General features: G+C 44.7%; 1 protein-coding gene across 2 annotated transcripts in view; it reads right to left on the bottom strand.

Moving 5' to 3' along the window:
- The window catches only part of AspRS-m (aspartyl-tRNA synthetase, mitochondrial), a 179,652-nt gene that overhangs the window by 149,037 nt on the left and 10,502 nt on the right, over window positions 1-20,113 (bottom strand). For both annotated transcript variants that reach the window (XM_075677586.1, XM_075677587.1), the window contains 2 exons: window positions 16,208-16,416; window positions 10,694-10,792 (listed from right to left, as the gene is read on the bottom strand). In XM_075677586.1, the coding sequence (XP_075533701.1) occupies window positions 10,694-10,792; window positions 16,208-16,416 (308 nt within the window). The remainder of the gene's footprint in view (window positions 1-10,693; window positions 10,793-16,207; window positions 16,417-20,113) is intronic.

Raw genomic sequence — 20,113 nt, 5'->3', positions numbered from 1 at the left:
CTGTAACAGTGGTATGTAGCCCTTAGTGGGCCACTGTACATGCACCCTCAACACAGTGAAATTGGTCTACTGGAAAGGCCAGTTTGGCATATTTCAGCACCACGGCCGTCTTATAGTCTTCAACCACTGCAACAGGCTCACTGGTGTGCTCTCGTGTTGTTTAGATACCATGTGACCACCACAGCCACTTCTGGCAATCTGAATAGTCACCCTTTACACATCCGCAGCTGTGTTGCACATAGCATGTTTTGAGCAAGTCACATAAAAGGCTGTATAATAATCTGTAGTACTCTCAAAGAATCATGGCTTCATGTAATAAGTAGTCAACAGCTATGAAAAAAGCAAGACAACATTTGTATGCCAGTATTCCTTTAAGGGACATCAAGGAGCAACACTAAATTAGTTCACATTGGCAAACTATTCCTTCAAAACTAGGTACATCTTCTGTGATACAGCAGGAAAAAGTTTATTGCTGCTGGAGCAAGTACAGGCCAAACTACCCTTTTTTTTTTTATTTTACATTGGAAGCTCAGTGCCAGTACATCATGTGATGTCATGGAATTCAAAGTTATTTTGTTCTTTTTTCATATTTGGGCTGTTATGATGCAGGAAATGTTCTAAAAGTCCTCTATGTCAAGTCTTTAGTTCATTTAGCATTCAATATAGTTAGCTGTTCATTACTGCTAATCAATTAAACCCCCAAGTGAATGCTGTCAAAATGCAAAACTTGATGGCAAACTCGTACAAGAACTTAAGGTTGGCATAACCACCCTTTTTCAATTCATTTTTCTTTTTTGCGACTTTTCTGATTTACCAAGACTCACATTATGGTAACAGTGGTAGGACATTTTGCTAATGCAGATGCATCATTTACCAATAATGCTTAACTATTCTTTAGTGTCCTTTTAAAGCAAAACAAATGTCCATCCTGGTCTCGGAACCAATACGGCTTTCATCAACAGTTCAGTGTTTACATTGTCAGCATCTATTGTTTGATTGAGGAACACTGGTGTCATCTGTTAAAGACCGGAAAAGCAAGGTGTGCAGAGTGGGGTGAATGCAGGTGGCATGAATGAATGAATGTGTGCTGTTTAGTGGTGCAAGGGACTGATAATGTTGTGTTAAGCGCTGATTGGCGAGTTGCGATGAAGGGATGCAACATGGCTGTAAAGTGACCTTAAAAGTGGCAGTCAATTTCGCGTTGACTACTGCTGTTTCACCTACAATGGCTACGACATGAGTGCGCCTTGAAGTGCAGCCTGCTAACGGTGCCTTTCAAGTGTGCCCTCTACTACTCCTATTAATAGCTATCTGAATGAGTATTCTGTGCCTCGCTAAGCTAATGAGGTTTTATAATTGTTCTCTTATTCGCATTACTTGCCTGAGCCAAATAACCAAAATAAACAATGTAACCACGTAATTATGCTTTGGCACGCAGACTGCTAACAGTGGTGGTCAATTTCGTGTTGACTACTGCTGTTTCACCTATAATGGCTACGCATGACTGCGCTTTGAAATGCAGACTTCTAAAGGTGCCTTTCAAGGATGCGCCGGCTACTGTTATTTCATCACAGGGCCCATCATGCTCGATGGTGGCTGCCCAATACCGTATTTTGGGCCTTCTCACATTGGCATTACCGTATATACTCGCATAATGATCGCACTTTTTTGTCAAAAAAATTGACGGAAATCCAGGGGTGCGATCATTACGCAGGTTAAATTTCCCGCCAAAAGAAAAAAAAATTTATCCTGCGTTTGCTGCGGGATGACAACAGGTCAACAAGCAGGCAGGCGGCTGCCACTGAACAGTGCGGGACACCAAAACAAAAATGGCGGCCAGCGGAGCAAGCCGAACATGCCGAACACAATTTTTTTTCTTCTCTTGAGTACATTATGCGCATTGAAACAGTTTCTTCCCTATCAGTAATGAATAATACTGTAAATATCGGCAAGTATGCGAAAATAAAGTAGCCATGTCCACTTTGAGGGGACAAAAATAGAGCTGGGTGCGCTCAGCTGCCAGTGACATAGAAATACATGGCGGGCATGCTGTGGAAACTGCGGCCTTTGTCTTCACTACTATCCTAATGCAGCACGTTTCCGCTAAGGGTGGGCAAATATCTTAGCTGTGTTGCAAGTTTTGGCATATGAATAGGGTACACTGCTAACGTATCAGTGTAAACGTGGCCACTATCATTGCCGCTCGCAACTTGTTGCGGGCCCACAAGTACAGACGAGAAGAATCAAAAGATGCCTTTTTTGTTGTTGACCAAAACCATTATTAGGTCTACAAATAATAAAGCCAAGGTAAGTATGGTTGTAGCTTTTTTTTTTTTTTTCATGGAAGTGAGGAAAGTGATGAAATGAATGAAATGGAGCATCTGCTTAAGAATGTTTGGTGCATGCCAACTGCTTGGTATGTCGTCAAGAGTCGTTCGCGTGGCATTCGACAGATGGTTAGCGCGCTCATCATTAGCTAGACTTGGCACACAACATATCGCTGCAACAAGTGTGGGGGGCAATCGTTACACAGGAAAGCAAAAAAATCGAATTTCGACGACAAAATTCAGGGGTGCAATCATTACGCGAGTGCGATCATTATGCGAGTAAATACGGTACTATTCATCTCGACAGGCTGGAAAGAACAGTAGGGGCAGCACAACTACTTGGAAGCAGGCCGCCTAACAGGGGCATGTCACTGTTTGCATTGCTCTGATTTGTTCAAGTGGCTTAATGAAATTAACAATGACTGTGCGGTGGAGTAAACCGAGCCGACGGTGTGTTTCTGTTATTGTTTGGTTGCATGTATTGGCCCTTAGGGGCATGTAAAGATTCACGGTAGCTCCACCACGACTGTTATTGTTTTCCTTTGGACATGCAGGCTGCCAACATTGGCGGTCAATTTCACCTCGGCTGCTGCTACTTCACAATAGGGCCTGTCAACTCGAGAATGGCTGCCCTAGTGAGCACTTTGGGCCTCACGAAGCTAATGATGTTTTATAACTGTTCTCTTATTCACCTTATTTGCATGAGCCAGATAACCAAAATAAACAATGCAACCACACGAATGTGCTTTGGGGTGCAGGCTGCTGAGAGTGGCTGTCAATTTCGCGTTAACTACTGCTTTTTCGTGTCAAGCTGGGCAGTGGCTGCCCGAATTAGCATTTTGGACCCCACATAGTTATTCAGGGTTAATAACAGTATTTCCACTCAGATTTTCCATCATTTAAGCATGTTTCCATGACAGTACTTAAATTAAGCACTACCTGTGCAGGATGTTGCTTTTTCAGAATTGAGCTTCCATTAATATGAATATGCCACCAAATGAACTGCTTATTTATTTGAGCGGTCATGGGAGGATGGCTGGCTGCTGCGAACTCACCAGCAAAATTTTGGTAGCCCTACTAAGGGTTGTTCTTTTGTTAATAAACTGTTAAGCTTCGTGAAGTGGCTCAATGCCGGACAGCTCGCAGTCGCTTTCTTCAGTGTCATCTTCACCCAGATGCATGATGATGGGTTGGATTTGGTCACTCCCAGACATGTCAAGCCTAACTTTGCCTCCAGGTCCATCACGTGGTGAATGTTCTTACTCCAGTCTTCTGCCGTTACGTGCTTGATTTTTTTCCCCAAGACGTCTTCGACCATAGACAGCTTGAAGTCTCTGTTGTCCACAACAATGCCATTTTTCACCTTTGCCCACACGAGCTCGATAGGATTAAATTCACAGTGATACGGTAGGAGACTGAGTACAATGCAACCGGCCCTTTCAGCTGCATTGTCTACGATGTAGCTCAGAAAGCGTGACTTTACAGACGCTACCAACTCAAGCAGCTGTTTTTTCACCATCCTTTCACTGTAGGCGATGTTTATGCTTCTGAGCCACTCCTGTGTTCTTTCTTTCTTCCAAGCTGTCGTCGGCAATATCTCTTCTCACCAGGTATGGCCAGGCACATTTCAATTATTGAAGCCTTAAAGGCCCAGAGGCATTACATAAGGCGGGGGCAAACAAAGTGTGAGGAACTTATCACGCAAAGGAGGGAAAAGAGAAAGATAGACGAAGAATAGAATAGGAAACAACACTCAGGAAGGAACCGAGCAAGTGGCACTATCATCAAAATCACTGTGTAAAACAGAAAAAAACTACTAAACGCAACAAAATACATACTACATAAATATTACTAAACACATACTATGCATGAGAATGAATCACTAAAAATTAATTACTTAACAGGGGGTCCAAAAACATGTCCAAAACAATGACGCTACCAGCTGGCAACTTCTGCAGAATGTCATTGAACCATACCTCGAAGCGATTGCTGTCCATTTTTGTGGTGGTCTCCTGTTTTTTGGCCTCTGAATACATACAAGCAGCCGTCGACGAAGCCATCCTCGCTGCCGATGTGCGTCAAAATCGGGCGCTGGTCTTTTACAGAAGGTTGTTTCAAACCCGTCGAAAAGCCATTTGCTCGGGCGTACAGGCGTCCGTGCTTCTGCACCACGGTGTCTGTCCACACGATCGACCGAGTGTGTCCCGCCGTCAGCCATGTCTCGTCAAGGAAAAAGATCTTTCGGCCTTCCACCCGGTAGCGCTCCACGTCACGAAGGTAGCGGCGATGTCATCCCGGTCGATAAGCCGCGAATTGCAGCTCCTCTTCTCGTGCTTGAATCCGATCTCGACAGGCAGGCGATGCATAGTACGCCGCTTCAGTGATGAGAGTGATACACTTCGAGAACTCGTTAGTTACCATCTTCTTGACTGTCGGTATCTCGTTGAGGCGAAAGAAATAGTGCACACATGACCTCAGCGCGCACAACGTGAAGCTGTCATACTTCGTGCTGTCTCATCTTTTATCCGCAGTTCGTGGGCGCTTTCACGAGGGTGTCGACAGTTTGACACCCGAAATATGCGAAGCTTTGATCTCCCTCTTCACCCTGAACACTGTGCTTTGGCTGACACCGAGCACCTCAGCAACAAGCTTGGTTGTGTCCTCCACACTACGTTCAGGCTCCCTCTTAAGCCAATATGTGTAGCAGTGGAAAATCATGTTGCATGAATCGCTAGTCAGGATGTGGCCGCTCTTGTTCTTGTCGAGGTTCCTTGGTGGTGTGGACATCAAGGCAACACAAGGCTCATTCGGCAACAAAGGATCGCATTCTCATGTCACCTCGCTGGGCTCCATGGCAGCAAACTCGTACGGAATGCCTTGCGCGAACTGGCGAGAAGCAAGCTTGCAAAAAAAAAAAAAAAACAATGTGTAAAGGAAAAAAAAAGCCTATCACATTCTTGGAAGTTTGGAAAAACACGAAGCCAAAAAACATATATATATAAATTTTATGCTATTTAAAACCAAGAGTATTTATTTAAAATGATGAATGAAGCATTTTTGTACCTTTCCTGCCTCGACCGTATTCTCGTTCCAGGTTTAGGATGGTTGCGATAAATGCATTGTTTTTTATAAGTACAGTAAAACCTCGTTAAACCGTACCCGCTTAAACAGTAGTTTCGTTTTAAAAGTAGTAAAGTCAAATCCCCAATTCAGAGGCCATTGAACGTAATGCGTTTTGTACCCGCATAAACCGTACCAGCTTATTGCGTATGTATCAGTTAACACATAGTGTTTCCACTTTTCGGCGTGCAAGCACAGCAGTGCGTCGTCTCTACCGGGCAGCCCGGCAGAACAACAAGCCTCAGAAATCGGAACAACAGCCTCCAAGTGCCCTGTGCGTTTGCCCATGAAGCCACATCATTTCAGCACCGTGCCAGACAGCATTGTGACGTCGTGCAATCAAGGACTGGTGTCATGCCGAAGCTCGCATAAAAAAGACGCCGGTAGCTCAGCATAGAAGAAAAATTAGACATCGTTCGTGCTATCGAACGTGACATGAAGAAGTCGGCGCTGGCACGCAACAGGGATCTGCTGCTGATTACGGTGTGTGGCATTTGTAGTGCGATGAAGTTGCTCAGCAGCGCTGCTGCGACCGCGAAGAGATGTCGGCTACGAGGTTCGACTTTTTGCCATCGTTGCCTCTGCTGTTGCCAAAGTATCGACTAGCGACAGTGATGAGGACAACATGGAAAGTGACAGCACGGGCGATTCAGGCCCGACAATGGCAGAAGCTGCGCGTTATGCCAGCTTCATGAATGCAATCATTGTCACGAGAACAGCAACCCACAATGAAAAAGGCGCCCTGCGACTTCTGCAGCGCTACTGCGCCTGTGCACGGAGAATATGTAATGCCAACGATAAATCTGCCATGCAAGTGTTTGCGGAGAAGGGGCTGGCTGAAAAGCTGGCTCGCAACTTCAATAAGTTTGAGGCCGCTATCGTTGCTGCTAAGCCGGCGTGGCATCAAACGAAAATAACACTTTTTTCGTGCGAAGTGAATAAATACTGCATATTTTTTCCCCTTTCATCGCACTCTCTCTGAGTTCCGTTTTTGACAGATAAGTGGGCACTTTCATGCTATTTCGGTTAAGCAGTACTACTATTTAGTACATACTTTTTACAAGCTCCGGCCGACTATGGTTTAACGAGGTTTCACTGTACTTTTTCAATAGCAACTGATTCATTTTAAACTCAGAAAGCAAGCAGTAAATGTGCCATGTACATGTAAACCAGGGCAAAAGCGATGCAGAGTTGCTCTTTCTACTTTTGTAACTTTCAATGAAGCTGAAGAGCAGATGATAGGCAGCGTTGCAGACGGCACTGGGTTATTTTTCTCACACGATCTGGCAAGTGCTGTAGCACATGAGAGCTCCACTAAACCAGTCATCAAATACAAAAGTCTTTATTTATACCAAGAATTACGCATTTCAGAAGCAAGATTTTTTGAGCAGGACAATTTTAGTTGCGGAGGCGATCGGCTGTCGCGCTTCAGTCATCTGGGCGGGGCCTCCCCTTTTTTCTAAAGTTGTACCCGACTATAGACGTGACGAAAGGCAGGTGGGGGGGGGGGGGGGAGCAACATCGACGACACAGGCGCTCTTCTGCCAGCCAGTTTTGGTTTTAAGGAGCCTTCCAAGGGGAACTAATTGTTTGTGTAGCTCCCACACGAACATGGCTATCCAAAATTTTATCGTTGGGATAGGTACCGTATTTACACGATTGTAAGACAACCTATCTTTTCTTTTTTTATGTGAAAATCTGAAGTGTGTGTGTGGTGGGGGGGGGGGGGGTCAACTTACAATCGAAACAACATGGCACCGCCAAAAAAGCGAGACCAACAAGATATCAAGGGAACTACAACGTAGTTACAATTTTATAGTTTGCTCTATGGCCCTACCCGTTGTTTTCGCTATCCCGCGCGTTTGTTCACTTTTTATAAGGGTTTTTCAACATTTTTTATAGTTTTACAGCACACACAATACTCATGGGGGGGATGTCAATAGTTGATGGAAGTGCCGCTGTTCCATTCGCGGCATCACCTCCAGAATGGTGGCACTTGCAGGGAGTATAAATAGTTCATGGAAGAGCAGACACCACTCATGTGTTTCTCTTTCCCTGTAGCCATGGAGGAAGGAAAACTGAGGAGGGGCCCTGACGTCACTCTTTTTGAAGCTAAGTGAAGCCGGAAGTTGGCGTTGCTCCACCATCATATCGGGCCAGTTCTCCTCTTTTGTTAACATTTCTCGCGAAACCAAGCCGCGCTGGGTGCAACCGGGCTGCTCGGACACGCGTGCTCTGCAATACTAAACAAAAGGATGTAATCGTGATATCTCATTGCATTACCGTCGCTGAAGTCATGTTGAAAGAAGTTCATAATGAACTTTGCAGATTGGACCGCGAGGTTGAATCGGCTGCTTTTACCGGCTTTTATGAAAATAAACATGCTTTAGAAGGCCAGCCAACTGAACTGTTCTCATCACCCGCAGGTACCCGCCGCTGCCCAGTTCTTGCGTGTTATTAAAAAGGTCACCTTTATCGCTGCCTTCCATTTGCTTTTCTCTGCTTGGGATTCCTGGGGCTATCAGACGGACTTGTAAGCTAGAAGTCTGGCAATACGAAGAAAATGTTCGCATTCTCACTGCACTGCACGAATGCACTGGAGACATGTACGACACCGACCCATTTGCGATCCATTTGGAGTTTATTAGCACAAACACATATTCTTGCTGTGGCTTGAAGAATCGTCGTTCGGGTGGCTGCGCATCACTATGACAGCGTGCAAGCAAGGAGGCAGAATGTCATTTCTGACTCCACGCTTAGATTCACTGAGGTGGCCTGAGGTGCCTTCTTCCCACAGTAAGTGAAGCTTCACGGAACCCAAGTTTTGCGATAGCCGGCGTACGGTGCAGAACAGTGCGCATGTAGAACCGGCCTACGTGCGACCATGGAACAGCCGTTTGATGTGTTTGCAGGCGTACGTTCTGTGGAGCCTTGCTCACTCTTGCAGCGCATCCGCTAACCTTCATTTCCCTGCGCTTCCGCCAGCACAGATAATATGCCTCTGGTAGGGAGGATTCGTTCCTTAAGTCAAAAGAGCCGCTTCTTTCCCATCTTCCCTGGGAGCATCCACTGGCCGGCGCCCGGTGTTGAGAGCAGCAAAATATGTATCAGCACATGTACTGTGGTACACCTGTGCAAGTGTGCATGAACCTCGAACGCGCTCTGCTTAAAAGACTTCGTGCTGTCACGAGTACTGCGAGAAACAAGGAACAGTTAGGCAACATGTGTTTTAACATGCACAAAAGCAAGCTGTTACTGAGCACGAATGTTCTAAAACCAGGACTATGCATTCTTGCTCAATGTACATATACGTGCCGCAAATTCACCATGCGCTGTCAAAAGCAGGAATCACTGACCTGCAAGGCGTTCATTGTACAGATTCTGAAACGCATCAGTTTCGGCCTGCGATGGCACGTTAGCAGGACTCCACCGAAGAGGGGAAAATTTCTCGCCAGATATTCCTTCATCCGTTGCCATTGCCGTGGCGCGGTACTTTGCGTTGCCTGCACATTCATTTCCCTAGCTTTAGTTCGTCCTGTCCCACCTGGCCACAGCAACATCCAGGAGAGCGCAGTCCAGATAACACAGCACAACAAAACACAGAGACTAACGCAAACCTGCCCTTTGCGCCTTTGCCATGGTACGAAACCAATGGAGCAACACGTGTGAGTGTACAGAACTATTAACAAAGCCGCCATTGTGGCCCGAAAGCATAGCCGCTATAGCAAAAGCAAAAAAGGGAAAAGAAGGAGAACCTACTATGTAATTTCCTCCACACTTTTGTCCTAGCGCGTGGAGGGGGTAGGGCCTTTCCTTAGTTTTCCTTCATCCATGCCTGTAGCTCTTAGTTTGAAGCATTTGACTCGACTGCTGGCTACATGCTACCTCCATGCTTCCTCAGTCGTCCTCAGTGCTCCAGGCACACTAAACATTCAACGCTCGTTCACAGCAGCGTTCAAGAGGGCTGCCAGCCTTTATGCCGAAGAAACAAATCACTGCACAGCGGGCCGCAAGTCCGATGTTTCTGAATGGGTGGTGCGAGAGTGGCGACTGCAGCGAAGGAAAATTTTCACCTGAGACAGCAAGCAGAGAATTTCCCACAAGCCAAAGTCGGGACACTTTCCGGAGCTGTAGGCAAAGCTTGCAGCGTACGTCACTGAAATGCGTGATCGGTCCTTGCCAGTGAAGTGTGACACGGTCATGAAACAAGTCCGGATCTTTGCCTTTCAAGGACCTGCTCCGCCATGAGTACAACAAGTGGCTGGCGGCAGAAGACCGTGAACTTACGCCAACCGGACTTGTCAAAAGAGCCTCCCTAACAGCTGCGTGTGGTTGGGTGCATTCGGTATGGGCTATTGTTCCACAAGATGTTGTGGTGTGGTCGTTTGCCAAATGTGAACTTTCGCTGGATGACGATATGTTGTGGGACTGTAGCAGCGATGACGATGGCAGCGCTAGTGAGGACGATGGCACGAGTGAAGACGAGTAGCCCAGTGACCATGCCAACTACTAATAAATTTTTATTATGTAATGCGCCCTAGGGTATGCTCTTCTTTTTTTTTTTTTTCCCTGTCACACACGATATGGGACTTACATTCGAGTCGACTAACAATCGTGTAAGTACGGTAGTGTCGAGGACGGGCCCCAAAGTACTCATTTGCTGTAGTCACCTAGAGTTGATAATTCTAAAGTTAATTACCATAACTTTGCTAATTACGCATGTAATAGCGCAAACTGCTCCACATCTAGAGGCTGCCAATCTGTACACTCGAATGGTAAACATAACACAACCGTGATTTATATTTTTCTCATTTTAAAAATTTGGTGCAGCTAAAAAAACCCTGTATGCTTGTAATAGCAAAAAAAATTTAAAAAGAAACAATGTGTTTCCTATCTTTGCACAAGTATTATGTCACATGTGTTTGTTTTAATCGACAAAAACAAACGTCTGCTCATTGTCCACACAATGGATGCGCACCAACTCACACAATTTTCTGTTCCGATACAACCAGCTGTATTTCCACTGCTTTGTTTTCAGAAACTGCTACTCTGCTTCTAATGTGCTGCAATTCTTAGCCCTGCGTGTATTACAGCAAATGACAATATGGCTCAGCTGTGCAATGTTGCCGTCCAAGCACTTTCTGTGAATGCCATACAATATGCAATTATTTTCATAATAAACAACAACATAAGAAAAGAAAAGGAAAGAGTAAGAAAAGACGGTGTGGATGGGCTGCAGTACTGACCGGGTTGCACTGGTTGGAAGGCCTGCACACCACCTGGCCCGTCACCTTAACCACGGACTCCAGTGGCAGGCACTCAAGCTGGGTTTTCGCCGACTCTGCCTGGAAACACAGCAGATGTGTGGAGCTGGAGATATTCGCAAATGGAAGGCAGCACAGCCAAATGCACTCGTACACAAAGATCACCCCAAGGCATACCCACAGCACTGCCATGCTTGTTCTTTACAGTGAAAAGTCACAGTGCTCGAGACTCAGACTCATACAAGCACTTGTAACTGTCCGGCCTCATGGCCTCCATGGTAACTTATTTCAGTAGAGCATCGCACGTGTAATGTGCAAGATGTCAGTTTGGCTCCCATCTGCAGCAAGTCATCTTTTCATCAACTTTCATTTTCACTTCAAATACATATAACAATCAATTAGCCCCATGCTTTCACTGGCTTCACTGTCTGTTTCCTTCATATGGTTGTAAATAAGGAAAAATTGAACCCTTTGAATATTTATGTTCTTCTCACTCTTGACCTTTCTAATGCGACTCAAACAAGTAGGTCTCTAGGCTAAGCACCATATCACGATTCCATTTCAATGCTGGGCCATAAGACTGTGTTGCACCAAGAAAGTCAAAGTGCAGGCTGAGTCTCATTTCGAGCATCAAGCAAAAGAAAGAAAATAGAAACTACTGAGGCTTTCAGGTAGACTTACAACAAAGTTCTATTCAGGTAACACCAGTCACATCTACTCACAGCTTGCATGTGATTCACAAGCAGTCATGTAGTGCAAATAAAATGCGAACAGGTCAGTAGCTGCTTAGAAATGGCAGCATCGTGTGGCGAAACTGCCCCTTTCCATCACACTGTTGGTGTCAATGCCTGTATTGCAGTTTTGGTAAGCAATGAATCCAGAAACACCAGCGACAAAAGAATTTAAGATTATGCTCAACATCTTACAGTGAAGCTATGTTAGCAAATTAAAGCACCCAAGTATGGCACATAACATTACTCAGAGAGCTACTGCACAGAAGGGCCAAATTTCCATCTGCCCAGGTTAGAGAGCCTACTGTAGCTTAGGCATGAAGTGGCTTTATATAAAAACCCATACTCAATCTATTTACAATGGTGCAGGCCTATACCCAATTGATGATGAGTCACAATGCTCGTCAAGCATGCTGCTGAAAATTTTTATAATAGTAAACTACCTTTAGTTACAAATAGTAGATGCACTTGCATCTGCCACACAACTCCTCAAAATTGATGCAACAATCACGTCAGTGCATTCTGACTGTGGACTGTCATCATCTTCTTGCATTGTGATCACAGAGGCTTAATTTTTAAGCCAGTGCGTTTTAGTGTCCCAGCTACGCCACAATCATAAGACAGTTTAAAAAAGAAATAAGCAAAAGCAGCGTTCCTTATTTCCTTTCTCGCGTACGATTAGGGCATGATAGCACTTAAAAAATGTTTTATCAAAGATGAAGAACATGCTGAATAAGCAGGAATGTCTATCAACATAGCTCCACCTGTTGTAATCTCAATACAATCCTTGTTGTATGCCATGTATATGGGGGGCTTGGGTGCTCTCAAGTAAATTGCTTTGCACTTTTTGCCCGATCATGCCCGCATTGTAATGATGCAAATAAACAGAACTTGAACCTATAAATATGTACTTCACCACATAAGCTCACTGCTCCACGCCCTCGAATTCACCAATGGCCATGTGTGACACCGGTTTAGATCAATATGCACTTTTCATAATCATCTGTGAGCTTTACAGAAGACAGATTAGTAGGAAGCAAGTCTTGTACCCCATTTAGTAGGCCTTCCCCATGTCCACTGTTAAAGGGAACATTATAGCACGCTTTGCTGGAGCTCCAGCTGGAAGTGTCGGCTGAAGCTATGTCGACTCCCGGCACAGCTGCACAGAAAGGTGCGAGTGCCACCAACCACAAGTCATCAGCTATACAGCTCACCCATTGATTGTACACTTGCCACAGAGGAAACATTCACACATGCTCTACACTCATGTGTTCCCTTTAACAGTGGATTGCCCTATTCAGTGCAGTCAGTGTTAAACCCAGCTGGCAATAAAGCCAATACTATATCTCAAGCCATCTTGCTTTGCCAAGCATTATTCTGTGCATGTCCTTCTTGTGTTTGTCTCGTTTTGCACCAAGAAATAGGGTTTAACAGAACCCCCCTATACGCCCAAGAAGAGGATCTTTTCAGCAGTACTTCTGTTTTATTGAGAGAAAGTAATGGCTGATTAGATGCACTAGGCTCGACTCTCGGCACTAGTATATATATATAGTTGCAGGCCCTCAAGCCACATTTCAGCTGTAGCCAATAGCCAAACACTGTATTTGTGCATTATTTGTAGACAGGGTATTTGAACGTTGCCATTTAACAGTGGACTGTACGGTACATACTATCTATGTTCCTATGATATTGTTACGTGTAGAAAGACAGAGACAAAAGAGACTATTTACACTGTATTTACAGCGGAGCCAGAGCGCCAGGCAGACACTCACTCACGCCAAGAGCCCAGACACTTCGTCTTTCTTGCGGCAGTAATAATATGCTTATCAGAAAGACTTTCCATAACTGACACGTCCCATGGGAGCATGCAAATACGTATACATGACATGCCACCCCATCCAGTAGTAGACTACTGTTCATTCGACCCAAATGGAACCGACGAAATTAAGCAAGGCGGCACGCGACACTACATTTGTCATCATCGCCCTTTACTGCCATCAGTCCATTTTACACAATGGTTGTTTGGGTAAAATACGAAAGTGCGGCCGGAAAGTGAGCCAAGGCAGAGCCAACAGCACCCAAAGACATCAGAGACACCAGATAGATCTTGCTGCTTGCAGAAATTTTGCTTCTCACCCGAAAGTCCACGTGATTGTGTAACAACGTGGCAGCAATCAGTCGCCTGCTTCAATCTGTATTCGCTCTTGCTCTCCGCCATGACAGCAAGTAATACAGTAGAACCTCGTTCATACGTTTTGGATAAAAACTCGAGGAAAAAATGTGCTGAGCAGGACAAAGTGCGACCTAAAGTCTCTAATAAATTTGTCAGACTCAACTGTAGTTGACATCTGCATAATGTGAACCATTGCACAAATCGCGGCAGCACGAGACACCGACGCGCACCGAGCTGGTGGGGCTTGAGCGGCACAGGATGCACTCTGTAGTTTTTGCGGTTTCAGCAAACTTACATTTGCGACCCTCGAATTCAGCCTGGGTCAGGAGCTTCTTCAAGTAGAGAATTTCGGCAGGAAGTTTTGACGTGCCCATAAAGCACAAATCACTGCAGCACAAGGCGAGACGCTGACGTGCTTGGAGCTAATAGGGCTTGAGTGTCCCGGAACGCACACTGTCATTTTCCAATTGCATAACGATAAAGACGACGACAAGAAACCATAACGAAATCGAGCTGGTGGGGCGACACTGGAATACAATGCCTACGATGCCACCAGAGCGAAACATGACACTCATTTCACACCGCCTGCACAAGAAACAGTGGCGCATTTGGGTTATTGACTATCAAAAGCATGCAGTATGCTTCTAATGGTGCTATGCCCCACACGCTGTAAAACAGATAGGTGAAGATGCTTATTGCAACAGAGTTAGCGGCGGTATCTGTGAATGCGGTGTGCAATGACCCGGGAGGAGATCTGCAGGTAACAGAATAGGAAACTGAGTGTGCGCCGGTGCTTCCACACAAGATGGGCAGATGAGAAGTATTATGGGGAAGCTGCTACAGCCGGCAGCTACTATTTGCAATCATGTGTGCCTTGCATGTTTTTTTGTTTACATGGCATCTAGCACCCGGAAAATATATCATACGATCACAGTTTGTCTAAGTACTGAATGTTGGTTCCAAAATATTGTTTTCCGAGAACGTATGAACTGGTAAAAAAGCATTGGGTCATTTTTTTTTATTCTTGATCACAAATGCTAGGTGGCGGGTAATCGTACGTATTGGGATTATATCAACGAGCTTCTACTGTAAATGGTAAAATAAACTTCTCTTGGCCCACCTTGGCTTAAGAAGTCGAGCCTCCGGACCTCATTACAATAAAGGTTTTCACACACGCAGACACACCCATGTGGTTGCCCCACATTGCAATGCGACATAGTCCATGTGTCACGTCGCTTGAATATCGCCTGCATGTGGTTGCCTCCTTAGTATGAGCTTCGCAAGCCAACAGAACAAGTGCAGCACCACACCATACTGAAATCACCAAAGGTGAGCATGTGTGGTGGTGTGGTCGTGTGAAAACTAAACCTTTTGACCATCCATGTCGTTGTCAAGGGTAATGTAAATGAATCCTTTTTACTATGAATCTAATAGAAGTGGATAAATTGCACTTTCTTGCATATGATAACGCAATGATCTTTTTATTACCAGGGGTTGAGTACTAGTGACAAAATTATGATGAGGTATTACATCATTCCCCTTGTATACTAGAATGTCCTGGTAGAGTCTCAAAATATGTCCTACATTTACCTCCACTTCTCGCTTACTAAAGCTCTGTTCTCAACAATATTGACAATAATATTGATGGTATTTGCCTTTGTGTCCCTTTAATGGAAAGATATAGCAAAAGCAGTGCACTACAAAGGTCACGCTGCTGCTGAAACTCTTACAACAGATAAGTGTCAACCCACTGCTCAAGGCAGCAAGTGCCATGCTCACTTTGCACAATGTTGGCACCAGCACTGCTGTTCCCATGCTGAAGTCATGAACAGAAAGCAATAGATTGGCGAGTAGTAATCATCCTTTCAAGGGCACAGGTCATGACTGCACAGATGCCAATTTTTCAAATTATTCCGTTAAAAAATAGCATAACTTTCAGATGAGCCATTTGGCTTATATGACCACACTGCCCAGCAGAACAAAGTTTGCTAAAATCTGTGGACATTGAGAAAACCACAGGAGAATCGTGGTGCGAAATATAAATTTGCTACTGTGAAGTCCGCATGCTTGAACTGTGCAAAGCACGCACCAAGACATGGGCATGACAGTGCATGAATGGAGCTGTCTGTTATTCACTTTCAGGGATGCACTACTGCTTTCTTGGCTTTTTAAGTGACCAGCACCAGATACATCAACGCCTACAAGCGACAGCATTCTTGGAACAGTGCATAGGAATGCAGTCACCCATAGCCGTTGATACGGCTAATGTTAGTCGTGTGAAGTCTTGCAATGACAAGAGTAGCCTGCAGTGAGTATAACTTGCTGCTACCATTGGTGAGTGAAGCAGACAAGGGCTCCTGAACAAGTATGAGCTTTGATTAGGCCCGACTGCCATTGGGTGCATGGTCAACAGCTGCCCCACCCGCCTACCAGGCAAGGCGCACAAAGCACTGCTGTCGACTTATTGGGTGGTTCAACGATGTGTACAAGTGTATCTGATTGCACATTGTTGTATGCCAAGTTACACGTAGGTAGAACAGGCATGGTGCACATTCCTGCATGCCATGAGCGAGTTACCAAGCTGCCTCTTACCCCTTCGTCTGGCAGTAAAACCTGGGTGATACCATAGGCATCCCTGAGGAGCAAGAACCGGTCCATGCGCTTGAAGGCCAGCCAACCACACAGCGTCACCTCCTGGCCGGCATGCTCTGGCCGCAGCTCACCACACGTGTGAGTCCGCCACGAGAACGTGTTCCTCAGGGAAGCAGAAGCAGCCGTCTGGACTTCTGCTACACTGCTTGCTGAGCGTAAAGACAAAGACAGTGTCCAGATCATTGAGCAAGAGCTGAGCGTTCACAGTTCGTCATGTCTATAAAAAAATGAGCAAATAAAAATTGCGCAACTTCTTTTTTCATGCACAAGGCTTTACAGACAATGTGGAAGCACAAGATTTTAAATGATCTGCCACAATGATAGCAATAATCACTGTGCGATTCTAGATTTATAATTTCATTAAAGGAATGCAAACAATGAAACAGATGCTATAGGACTTGTACACTTGGCTGAAAAATGGTTACAAGTATAAAAACTACAGGCCAAACATTCCAGCTCTGAATTTTGTGCCAAAACAGAATCACCCTAACATTGTGTGGTATCACAGATTTCAAGGCATTTTTTATTTTAGACATTTTGGCACCGAAAAGGTTCTCGCAACCTGTTAGGCTGAGCATATTATTATCTTAGAATGCAAGGTACACTTTCATCGGCAATAAACAATTAACAAAGCACATGTAGCCACTATCAAAATCAATGACGTCACAGAAAGAGAGCGCGAGAAATTCGGGTGGTGTAGCCACCCACCTTTTGCTTTGTGCATCCTTTCTGGCTTAGCAGGACTTCCTCAAAAGTGGCCATTCTGCTGGTAGATGTGTTATTTGCTTGTACAAATTAACCAAGTATTCCTCCTTAGGGCCCGTTTAAGCTGAGCTGTATTAAATTATGCTTCTGCATAATCGTGACAGTAGGTCTGGTTAGCCAGAATACATGCAAAAGTGAAATACGGATGGCATCCAGAAATTCCTCCACCAGTTCGCCATGGTTAGCTGTTTATTGACAAAGAAGTCCTACATTGCATTCTAAAATAATGAAATGGTCAGCCTAGTAGGATGCGAGAACCTTTTCCACCCCCAACGGGCTCAAATAGAAAATAATATCTTGAAGTCCCTGATGTTGCGATATATACAAATACTGAAGTTAGTATTTAATTTTTCCAGTAGCAATCATCATTATTTGGCTGAATAAATGAAAAATTCAGTTTTTAAAGGACACTTTCCCGGTCTAACCTGACTGAGTATTGTGCTTCAGCTTTTTAACAGGTGTCTTCCACAGATTCATTTGTTTGGTGCACAATGATCTCACCTCCCCGCAGTTGGTAGTTTTTCTATATATCATGGCATTTTAAACAGCATGGCACTTAGGATTATAAGAAAAGCTAAGTGCCTACATGAAATGCACTTGTTTAAGACTGGCTAATCTTCCCAGTCTTTTGACACTATAACACAGCACTTCATACTTATGTTTCCATTTTCCCAATCTCTAAAAAAAGTATTAAAAATAAAAGTGCCTCTACACACTTTTGAACATGCAAGAAAATGTTTCCAATCAACAGCCAATGCTGCTGTAATATGCGAGGCAAACATTATGCGTGCTGCGTGAAGCAGGGGACCTAAAATATAATGTAGTAGATCGCTTGCTCTATACTGCAGCTTTCCAAATCTCTCCCTTTTTTCTCACCTTAGGCAACATCAGCAATGACGTTACATGAAGCACAACAGCCCACAGAGACCTGCTACTGAGGAAATGTTCATGACTTCTTCATGAGCAAAAATTCTGCATGCACCCTTGCAGATATAAAAAGTGGAGGTAAGTGGCAAACTCTTCCCGCCAAGCCTGTTATTGATCCTCTGTGGCGCTCTGGCACTTTTGTCAGACACCTACCTTCAAAGGTTACCATTAACACACGATCGAAGGAATCAATGAAAGGAGCAATAGGCAGGGCATTCCTAATGGTGCTGTGCCAGCTGAGAGGAACCAATGTATCGACAGGGAAGTCATTATTGCACTTCTTATACCTTTGTTCATTTGATGTTGTAAATTTTTTCGTGGATATGACCCTCGAAAGGCATTTGACTCATTCCAACCTGTTGCTCAGGTTTGAAGAAAAGGCGTTTCAGGGCCGCTTTATTCCTCGTCATCGCACTACTCACCAACCGTGGACTTTAGCCAATTATCCACTGAAAAATGCCCTTCTTTCAAGCTTTTCACAATTGTTGGAAATAGATGATTGTCTCACAGTATGAGATCAGGCAAATGAAACAAGAACAGTTAGAAGCCGCAGGCACTGATTGCTAGCATGGCCCGGCCTACTGACGACAGGCCACATCACCTAGAGGAAAATGATGCCAAGCTCGTGCTTTTTTTAGGATGCTCCTCCACGATGCTGGCTTTCAACTTTTCCAAGAGGCTCACGCAGTATTTGACATTCAGTGTTTGGCCTTTCTGGACGTAGTCAACTGTCAGAATTTCCTGAGCATCACCGCAAATAGAAGCCAAAACCTTTTTCACAGATTCATGCACTTGAAACATTTATGGAGGTGTAGGGCTGACCTGTTTTCACAGTTTTGACTGTTGTGCAGTTTCTGGGTCAAAATCGTGCCCTTAAAAGAATCACCGCTTCACGGTTGCATAATGCCCAGCAAAGTCCTGCAGTCTTCATGAATATCATCATTATCAGCCTGGTAACGCCCACTGCAGGGCAAAGGCCTCTCCCATACTTCTCCAACTACCTCGGTCATGTACTAATTATGGCCATGTTGTCCATGAAAACTTCTTAATCTCATCCACCCACCTAACTTTCTACCGTCCCCTGCTAGGCTTCCCTTCCCTTGGAATCCAGTCCGTAACCCTTAATAACCATCGGTTGTCTTCCCTCCTCATTACATGTCCTGCCCATGCCCATTTCTTTTTCTTGATTTCAACTAAGATGTCATTAACTCGCGTTTGTTTCCTCACCCAATCTGCTCTTTTCCTATCCCTTAACGTTAAACCCATCATTCTTCTTTCCATAGCTCGTTGCGTCATCCTCAATTTAAGTAGAACCCTTTTAGTAAGCCACCAGGTTTCTGCCCCGTAGGTGAGTACTGGTAAGACACCGCTGTTATACACTTTTCTCTTGAGGGATAATGGCAACCTTCTGTTCATGATCTGGGAATGGCTGCCAAATGCACCCCAGCCCATTCTTATTCTTCTGATTATTTCAGTCTCATGATCCGGATCTGCGGTCACTACCTGCCCTAAGTAGATGTATTCCCTTACCACTTCCAGTGCCTCGCTACCTATCGTAAACTGCTGTTCTCTTCCGAGACTGTTAAACATTACTTTAGTTTTCTGCAGATTAATTTTTAGACCCACCCTTCTACTTTGGCTCTCCAGGTCAGTGAGCATGCATTGCAATTGGTCCCCTGAGTTACTAAGCAAGGCAATATCATCAGCGAATTGCAAGTTACTAAGATATTCTGCATCAATTCGTATCCCCGATTCTTCCCAATCCAGGTCTCTGAATACCTCTTGTAAACACAATGTGAATAGCATTGGAGAGATCGTATCTCCCTGCCCGACGCCTTTCTTTAATGGGATTTTGTTGCTTTCTTTATGGAGGACTACGGTGGCGGTGGAGCCGCTATAGATATCTTTCAGTATTTTTATATACGGCTCGTCTATACCCCGATTCCTTAATGCCTCCATGACTGCTGAAGTTTTTACTGAATCAAACACTTTCTCGTAATCAATGAAAGCTATATATAAGGGCTGGTTACATTCCGCACATTTCTCTATCACCTGATTGATAGTGTGAATATGGTCTATTGTTGAGTAGCCTTAACGAAATCCTGCCTGGTCCTTTGGTTGACAGAAGTCTAAGGTGTTCCCAATTCTATTTGT

Source organism: Dermacentor variabilis, unplaced genomic scaffold, assembly GCF_050947875.1.
Source record: "Dermacentor variabilis isolate Ectoservices unplaced genomic scaffold, ASM5094787v1 scaffold_13, whole genome shotgun sequence".
In the NCBI taxonomy this organism is placed as follows: Eukaryota; Metazoa; Arthropoda; class Arachnida; order Ixodida; family Ixodidae; genus Dermacentor; species Dermacentor variabilis.
The sequence above is the reverse complement of the archived record's forward strand: the minus strand, read 5'-3'. Positions and strand labels throughout refer to the sequence as shown.